Genomic DNA, 9,268 nt, shown 5'->3' on the forward strand with positions numbered 1-9,268 from the left:
TCGCGTTAAAACCACAAGCTCTTCTGATTGAAAACAACAACAAGAAGACGAGTTAGGTATTTCCATCTCAACTCATCGATTTCTCTCCAAAGACTGACGATCCGAAAGCGCGTTGAAACTCGGCGAATCTCATCCCCTCCCTCATCCCTCCTCATATCCCATCGCGCGTTCCATCCCAGTTGGACCACGACTTCATCCCACTCCAAATCCCTTGATGACACAGCACTCTCTGGTTCTCACTTGGAGATCATGGCACCTCCTCGAATGGCTTCTACTTCAAAGGTGGATTCCGATGCCCCGATGGCTTCTCCGGGTGGTGGTCCGTCTTCTGAGTATCCAGGACCCGTTCCACAACAACACCCTTCCCATCTTCCTGGCGTTGGGTCCCGACCCACGGTCAGCACCGATGTGTCCGATCTCACCCCTCGACCTTCTCCTCGCTCGGGAGTTCTGCGAAGAAATTGTCCTCGACCTCCGCCCATAAACAACCCTTCGGTAGAGGATGACATCGAAGACGACGAAAAGACCGAGGTCCCTCCCACCTCCCCCGAGTCTCCTGGACTTCCCACCCCTCTTCTTGCCGGATATCCTGGCCGAGAGATCTCTGGTGCCAAGTCTGATGGCCGAGAGTGGGCTTACGACTGGGACTCTCCTCCTGTCTTGCTCTATCCTGACGACCTCTCCAAGACCGAGTTCCATGAGCACCCCCTGGCGCGACACATCGAGCTCGAGAAGGGCTGGGAGCAGGGTCGACTTGCCTTGTACGGCCTCATCTTGCCAGCCAAGATCGACAACGGCACTCCCACCTACACTTGGGAGTCAGACGATGAGGAGGAGGAAGATCGTACCAAGGCCGTCGTTCTGGCAAAGACGCCGCGCAGAGCGTCTCGACCCCCTCCTCTTCGCACGCCCGCTCCGGCACCCGCCATCAACACCGAGCGCCAGCGGACCCCCTCCAAGGTTCTTCAAAAGGTCAAGACATTTGCCAACTTCGTCGCGAATGCAGACATGGAGAAGGAGGTCCCTGAGCTGCCAACCCTCAAAGAACTTCTCGACCAGTTCGGCATGCCCCCCGGAACCCCGGCCGAGTCGGCGCCCAGAACCTTTCTGCGTCCCACCAAGTCGAGCAACTCGCTTCGTCCCAAGACCCCGACGAAGCTTCCAAGCGCGACCAAGTTGCGCAACAAGAGAAGCGCCACAGGCATCACCAAGATACAGATTTCCGACCCTGTTGCCCCGGAGGAGATGAAGCGCGTCGGCCAAGAGTTCAGCGAGGCCTCAACCCGCAGCCACCGCCCGAGGACCAAGACTGCATCCGAGAGTGATCGAATCTCGAATTACGCCGCATCCCTCCGCAGCCCGTCCAACTTGATCTCACCCTCCATCTCGTCCAACATGCCGCTGTACCTTCTTCAGCCCGCGCATCCCACCGTTTTCAACGGCACCAACGAGCCTCCCCCCAAGTTCCGTCTCGCTCGTCCCCGACTGGCGCCCATGGAGTACGCCCGGCAGTATCTGCTCGCCAAGGCCAAGGCCGATGAGCAGGGAGAGGAGTGCACAGTCCAGAAGCCGGACACGACGTGGTGTTGGTCGGAGCACTATAAAGAATTCCTCATTATTCCCTCCATTCCCCAGGGTGTCACCAGAAACTTCCTTCCAGATGTGGAGGAAACCGACCCTGAATGGATCAAGAAGAAGAAACCGGTTGCAGCCACCAAGGACATGGATGAGGAGGCTGCAAAGCGACGTTCGTTCCAACCACTTCCTTTGAACTTGGCCCCTTCCTCGCCCCTCCTGCCAGCTCACCTTCGCACAAGCTCACTTGCTTCCACTGCCAGCTCGGACCCCAAGCGCGATTCGTCCCTCGATGCATTCACCCTCGACCTTCCCAGAGCTGCTTCTTCCGACCATTGCCTTTTGCAGTCAACCAAGGCTCTCGTCACTAACCCGACCGCTTCGATTCGTCGCGCGAACACTGATGTCTTTGTCGCTGTGAACACAAGCAGCGAGCGTGAGTACAGAAGTTCTTTCACCAGCTCCTTCCCACCCCAGTTCCTTTCATCCACTTCACTAGGCAGAGACAGGCCCTCCAGACAATACCAGCATCCACCTCTGCTGGCATCTGAACGGGACTCAAGTGCTGCACCTCCCACCCATGCCTTCACAGCTACACTTGCTGACCATCAACCTGTTCATCCTCCTGTTCATGAACAACAACTCACCCCCAGATCGACCTCCTTGAACGATGTTCCCCATGACTTCCCATTCGCTCGGCCGCCCTCGGTCGCCGCCTTGCGGAGGGCAGTTAGCCCGGCGGTCTTCACACCTTTCGCGACTCAAGATGTGCCTGCTACCTCTCCTGACCAGGACTCTTTCGACGAAGACGACGCGCGCAGCGAAGTCACCGCAGTGTACCGCCCAGAATCTGCACTCTCCTCTTGTACTGTCATTGGCCCCAGCTCACCTGTTCCCAGTACTGCTGACCGCAATAAGAATGATATCTCACCCAATAGTATCAATTACGATGAGTCTAACTTACCTCCTGCGCCGGTCTCCCCTTTGAGTAGTTCCCCAGCTACTCCGCAGATGAGAACATTTGCACCACTGCAAGACACTCGGACTTGCGATACATGGGATGACGCTCTGACCCGGCGGTCCAGTGACGAGACAGTCCAGCAAAGTATCACCGACGAAGGAGTTGACTGTATCGACTTTGCAGACACTTCTTCAGTTTACTCACAAGACAGTGTGCTCACAGCAATCCACCGCCCTGCTGCTGGTCGTCGCCCTACTCCCCTGGACTTCATGCCCCAGTCTGAGAGTGCTGTTGAGCAGGAAGAGGACTTGACCCCGCAACAGCTGCGTGAACCTTCATCTGCCGAGGCTCAAGCGCGGCCCGGAACCTTGGAGAACTCAACTACCATCCTTCGCCCGGTGTCTTATGTACCCAACACCGAAGTGGCCCAGACTTACACTGCCAGTGAGGCATCGCAGGAATACCAGAACGATCGTCGCTCCAGGGCTTCTACGCTTACCGTCGACAGCAGCTACACTCATCGCATGCCCAGCCAGGATGGCCGCGCCTCCAGAACCTACGAGTCTCGCATGGAAGCCGACCTCCGTCGCATGCGGGCTGAGGAGAGGCAGAACATGGGTCGCGCCTCGTTTACCAACACAGATGGCCGTCAGTACGAGGATACCCAGAGAGTCAAGCCTCGTGGTACGCGGGCCTCACATGCTGGCAACTCGCAAGACGCCGCATCGATTGCTTCAGTAGCATCTTCATCCACGTCTCAACGCGATCGCTACTCCACATTCTCTGATGCCGCATCTGCTTCAACATCGGAGTCGCGCCGCTCTCAGGCACTCTCCTTCACCTCGGTCGCTTCCTCAGACCGCTCAATAGCCAGCAAGCCCCGCCGCTCCCGCATCGACACGCCTCAAGATGCAGCAGCTCCTCTCCGCGACCCTCGCTTGCCGGCCCTCGACCCGGTCATAGAGTCCCCTTCCCAGTCCCCCGGCCTCAGGATCTCTGCAACTTCCCCCGCCATCAACTCCACCGGTCGCCCGCGCAAGTCTTCTCTTCCCAGCAGGCGCGACCCTGCCCAGCAAGGCACCGACTCTGAGCTTCCATCCCTCAAAGTTCGCAGACGCAGACCCGTGGCTGACTTGGATCCCCTCCCCGCCTCCCAGGCTTACCCGCAACCTCTTCGCTTCAGCTCCCTCAAGAGTCCCCCTCCCGGCGCCGTCCCAGGCCAGCCTAGCACCAACATCACTCGCTCTTCCTCGCGACTCATCACCGACATTGGCAAAGAGCTCGACCGCGAGATGAAGGACGTTCTCTCGCCGCACACTGCTGACCTTGTCGCCCAAGAAGCCAAAGAAGAATCCCTGGAGGAGAGCAACGTCGAGACGCCCACCCGCCGACCGCCTCGTCAAGTGCGCTCCATGAGATCGCTCCAGCGCTTCGACGCGCCGAGCATGCCGGCGCCCAGCAAGCCGTTGCCGTCGATCCCGCAGCCCAAGACGCGCGCAGAGGCTCCTAGTCGTCCGCAGACTTCCGGTCCTGCCTTTGTCGACGTTGACTTCGGCCCGGGCCCTGTTGTTTCGCGTGCTCACCCTCCTCTTCCCCCCATCCCGCCTCCCCGCGTCGCTTCTGTCCCCCGCCCGCCTATTCCAACGGTTACTCCCCTCGTCTCCCCGACGATCCCTCCTTCCCCGTCCACCGGCTCTGTGTCCGTCACCCACAACGACTTCTCGGTCAAGAAGGACCGCACGATCCGACCTGCTGCATCGATCGCGGCTTTCGGTTACCGTTCTAGTGAGTACCCCCCGAATAACCTGCATGCGAGGATGACGAGTACTGACAGCAATACAGCCCCGACGGTGGACCCCATGCCAGCCCGTCAAGTTCGCCGCCTGGAGTCAACTGCCAACCTTCAGCCGCCTCCCGTGCCCCCGGCTCCGCCTGTCCCCACGTCGGCGCGTACCCGCATCCTGGGCAAGATGGCGTCCATGGCCGAGCTCAAGCACCGGCGGGAGGTGGCCAGCTCCGCAAGCGGCGGCAGCAGTGAGGAGGCCGTTGGTATGCGGACCTTCCTCGGAGAGGACGTTGCCCCGGCTGCTGCACCCTCCAAGACGGAGAACAGCAAGAAGAAGTTCTTTGGTGGCTTGTTCCGGAGGAAGAAGGATGGAGAGAAGTGAAGGCGCACCCCAGGAATCAGGAAAGGAACCGACCAACGGAAAAGAACTGTGTCATGGCAGGGAGGGTTGGCGTTTTTGGTGTTGGACTAGGATGGGCTTGTTGGTTTTTAGATAACGATGTCACGATAGGTAAACGACGTGTGGATACATGACATGCTGCGTCTTGAGGTTCTTGTGATGCTCCTTCGTGTTTGGTTCGAGAACGGAGGATTTACTGACCAGCACATACTTATTTACTTACGCCAATATGGCGATCAACACTAACCGCCGACAGCAGGCAAGCTCTTGCCCATCAGAATTGGGATGATGAAGGGCCAGATGGTTCTTTCGTACCTTACCTAAGCCAACATTGATGGCTTTGTTCATCATTTCAAGCAAGTGCTGGACCAACCTCGCTCATTCCCGTCGAGGAAGGTGAAGATGGAAAAAAATGACATAATCGAGGTCGCTTATCTTAGTGCAACGCGGGTTGGAAGTCGCATCTGAGCTTCCTTCCTTCCACATTCCACGGCACTGGAAGGTGGCCCAAGCTTCCCACCTGCCTGGTCAGCCAACCATCCAATCCCAGCCCTCCATTCCAGGAAGAGGCCCCGCCGGTGGACCCGCGTTCCCGTCGCGTTGTATCCACCTGGGAAACTGCACCAGGCAAATCACGGTCGTGCCTTCTCTCAGCGACCCGTCCATGGATGGCCTCCCTGAGAAAAAAAGTTTCCCCGCCGGCCAGACATCGTGTGCATTTTCACCTCACACTGCTCGACCTTGACGTCTACGTCGCCACCAATTCGCCCTCCGAGGAGCTCCCCGAGCGAGCTGCCTCGCGATCGACCACCTCTAGCTCGGAAATTTTCTCTTTTGGCCGACGCCCTGGGCAGCTGTTCGCCCCACGCACGCAATGTTCAGCTCCATCTCCCGAATCCTCGGCCGCACTCCGCAAAAGAACTCGTCTCCCGGCCCGACGAGACCCTCTCCCGACGACCACGATCGACAGCCCTTCCCCTCTACCGCTCCTCCTGGCATCGACCTTCAGTTCTCCGAAATGTCTCAGGATTGGGGTCGCACAGATGACGCCGACAAGGACGACGAGTACGACGGCCCCGATGGCATCATCGATGAGTACCCCGGCGACGCCGCTACCTATGCTGCTACCGATGAGTACGTCGACCCCTTTGCAGACATGGCCGCGTTCTCAACCCAGGTGAACGACGAAGACGATGCCGCTCCAGCCTACGAGTCCGAGCCAGCCGAACCCGAACCCAAGGCAAAGAAGGCGAAGAAGGCCAAGAAGAGCAAGAAGACCGAAGACAAGGAAACGCGCAAGTCGAAGCGCAAATCCAAGAAGACCGACCCCTCAAGCTCTGCCGATAAATCTCTGCCCAGTCCGACTACGAGCGGGCGGGAGGATGCAAGCGACGACGAAGCTCAGTCTAGCGAACGACTCGAGCTCAAGGTCGAGCCGGGCACCTCGTCCATCCCGGTCCCGGAGAAGAAGAAGCGCAAGCGCAAGTCTTCATCCAAGGCAGCGGACGCTGAACCCGCCGAGGCCGAGAGTGCCAAACCCAGAAAGAAGAGAAAGACGCGCAAGCCTTTGGAGGATATCGAGGACGACGAAATGGAGACGCAGCCCGAGGAAATGATCCCCGACTCGCCCTCCACTTCCTACGAGGTGGTTACCAAAGCCGAGCCCCATTCTGTCGATGTCGACCAAGACCTTACTCTTGACTACACCCTCCAGGACGAGCCTCAACAATCTCAGCTCGTGAGCGTTTCAAGACAGCTGTTCCAACCTGCGAAGGGAACCTCTACCGCAGCTGTGTCCATGAGCGACGACGACCGCGAAGTATCACTGTCCTCGCCGAGTGTCATTGCCCAGAGGCGCAGAAGTATGTCTCGCGGCTCTCAGATTTCCACGTTCAGGCAGGGACTTTCTAGAGAGTCAACCGGTATGCCCGACAGAATCTCAGAGGCTGCGGAGTCGGCAGACGAGAATGAAGCTGAAGATGGGCCATCCGAAGAGCATGGAAGCGCAGCGGCTGTTTCGGACAACTCGGAAGATGAGTCGGCCTCTGAAGCTGCCGGCGATGTCAGCATGGCAGATGCCTCCGCGGTTGCGTCTGGAGCTCTTGTCGACGGGGAGTCTCAAGACGATTTCGCTGACCAGCTGCCTCCCTCCTCTCAGCCGCCCAGGGAAGACACGCCGAGTGCCGATGAAGACGCCATGGACGTTGACGAGGAAGCCGCTGACGCCCAGGAGGAATCTGAAGAGCAATCGGAACCGGAGGTTGAGCAGCCTCATCTGCCAACGCCGAAGAGAGCAACTGCCCGCAAAGGTGCAACAACTACTACGACGGCCACTCCCGGAACCGCCCGCGGGCGCAAGGCCAACCTTCTCATCAACATGTCAGACGCGAGCCACCAACCTAGCTCGGCACAAAAGTCAGCTCGATCCACTTCATCCAAGCGGCAACGCTCCAAGCCCACCTTCTTCGCCCAGGACGTCGACGACAACCAAGAAGAGGAAACGGTTCAGGCTCCAACATCGCCGGCGCCCCCTACGCAGAAACGAAGCAAGAAGGCCGCGTCCACCTCTGAACCCAAGGCTTCGTCGGAGAAGAGGCCGAACCTGAAGGCCCGGTCCTTGAAAGCACAACCTTCGGCTGCTGCGACGCCCAAACCGAAGGCAATCCGGCGTCTGCAATCTAGGACTCCTTCGTCCGCCCCGAATGTGGGCGGCTTGAGGGAGGGTCAGTTCAGCATGGAGGAGATCAACCGCCTCAACGCAAGGCTCAAGCTGTACCAAGAACGACAAGGGCTTTCTCGAGAGCAACTGCTCGGTGTGATTCACATGAAGCACTCCAAGTCTGCTGAAGATAAGGACAAGGGCCCCAAATACAACGGCGAACTTTTCAAAGAGTTTTGGGATTTCGTTAGCACCGCCTTTCCGGACAGAAAACGCCAAAGGGTCATCGACACCACTCGACAAGAGTACCGCACAAACATTCTGCGAGGCGGAGGCTGGACACCGCAAGAGGATGCCAAGATTCTCGAGCTGCACGAAAAATACAACGGATCATGGGCGAAGATTTCTAGTGAAATCGGTCGATTGCCTACTGACATTCGTGCCCGCTACAAAAACTACCTTATTTGCGGTCATATTGGCAACGAGCGAAAAGCCTGGACAAAAGACGAGGAGCAGGAACTTGTTGACGCTGTGCTCACCGTCGCCCGTCGGATGGAAAAGCCCTACCGCCGCGAAGTGACGAAACCCTTGGATTACGTCAATTGGCAAAGCGTCAGCGATGAAATGGGCCGAAAACGCACCCGTCTCCAGTGCAGCAGGAAGTGGAAGCAGATGAAGATTGAGCTGACCGAAGCCGATCTGCGCGGATCGATGGATGATGTGCCGTGGCCCCTGAAGAAGTGCCGACTGCAGATTCGAGAAATGGCACCGGAGGACAAGTACAGATTGGTCGAGTCGATCTCCAAACAAGCTCCGGGCCCCGACAGCGCGATCAAGTGGACGACACTAGTTGACGTTCAATTCAGGAGGAAGTGGCACAAGGATACTCTCAAGCTGCTGTGGTTCCGTCTGAAGCAGCAGGTCCCGCAGTGGAGGGAAAAGACAGTTAGAGACTGCGCCCGCTTCCTCCTGGATGACGCTGCAGAGAACCATCCTGAGGGTTCCAAGTTCCTCACTGGCGGAGACGACAACTTGGATGCGGACAGAGAGCTTAAGGTCATCTCTGCCACCCGGAGGAAGGCCAACAAGGGCAACGGCAAGCAGCCAGCGAGGGAACAGTCGGTCACCGGAAACGAGCTCAGCACTATGCTGATAACCGCGAGTGATGCCGAAGAGGATGAGGAGGACGATGAGGACGATGAGGCCGACGAGACCCGCGCCTCCAATGAGGAGACGATGTTCACACAAGACGATACCCAGTTTTCAGAGTCGGCATCCACGTCGCCACGACTTGGAATCGCCCCGTCGCTACTGCCCCCAGGAACACAGCAGGCTAATTCGGCCGAGCCCAGTCCCGCGAAGAAGCGAGTCAGGCTTTCGCGGGGAAAGACGGCGAGGGGCGCCAGCGAGGTTAACGAGGACGAGGAAGACTCGCCAAACGGCACACCGACACAATCACAGTTTGGCGACCGCGCAATCCCTGACCGTCTCACCGAGAAGAAGATGGTGGCTAGGCAGCGCAAGACGTCAGGCAGGGCACAGTCGGTGGCCTCGATGCAGGTAGACTCTGTACAAAACAGCGATGTCGACGATGACATGCCTGAGATCCGGGTGCCCCCTTCGACTCAGCCGTCAAGATTCAAGGCCATCAACAGCAAGGCGGTGGCATCGGCATCGCAGGGCAACTTTGCCCGCAAGACTGGGTCAAATGTGCTTCCCGGAGAGCCAGTCGAGGTGACTGAAGAGGTCATGGCGGCGTTGGCTGAGGCGGAGAGCAGCGACTTCAGCGAGGAGGACGAGACTACGGAGGCTGCACCGGTATCTGCTCGGCGCAGAAAGTATAGGAAGCGTCCGCGCCGGGGCGAGGTGGCCGAGTCCCCAGCCTAG

General features: G+C 58.5%; 2 protein-coding genes across 2 annotated transcripts; both read left to right on the forward strand.

Moving 5' to 3' along the window:
• Window positions 1-264: 264 nt before the first annotated feature.
• On the forward strand, window positions 265-4,704 carry COL26b_011942 (uncharacterized protein; the record flags this gene model as incomplete). Its single annotated transcript, XM_053184595.1, has 2 exons — window positions 265-4,321; window positions 4,379-4,704. The coding sequence occupies 2 exons, from the start codon at window positions 265-267 to the stop codon at window positions 4,702-4,704; spliced, it is 4,383 nt and encodes a 1,460-aa protein (XP_053031453.1).
• An 892-nt stretch (window positions 4,705-5,596) lies between these two features.
• Window positions 5,597-9,268, forward strand: COL26b_011943 (uncharacterized protein; the record flags this gene model as incomplete). Its single annotated transcript, XM_053184596.1, has 1 exon — window positions 5,597-9,268. One exon carries the CDS (start codon window positions 5,597-5,599, stop codon window positions 9,266-9,268), a length of 3,672 nt encoding a protein of 1,223 aa, XP_053031454.1.

The sequence above is a fragment of the Colletotrichum chrysophilum genome (genome assembly GCF_026319265.1).
Source record: "Colletotrichum chrysophilum strain AFK26 chromosome Unknown scaffold_157, whole genome shotgun sequence".
Taxonomy (NCBI): Eukaryota; Fungi; Ascomycota; class Sordariomycetes; order Glomerellales; family Glomerellaceae; genus Colletotrichum; species Colletotrichum chrysophilum.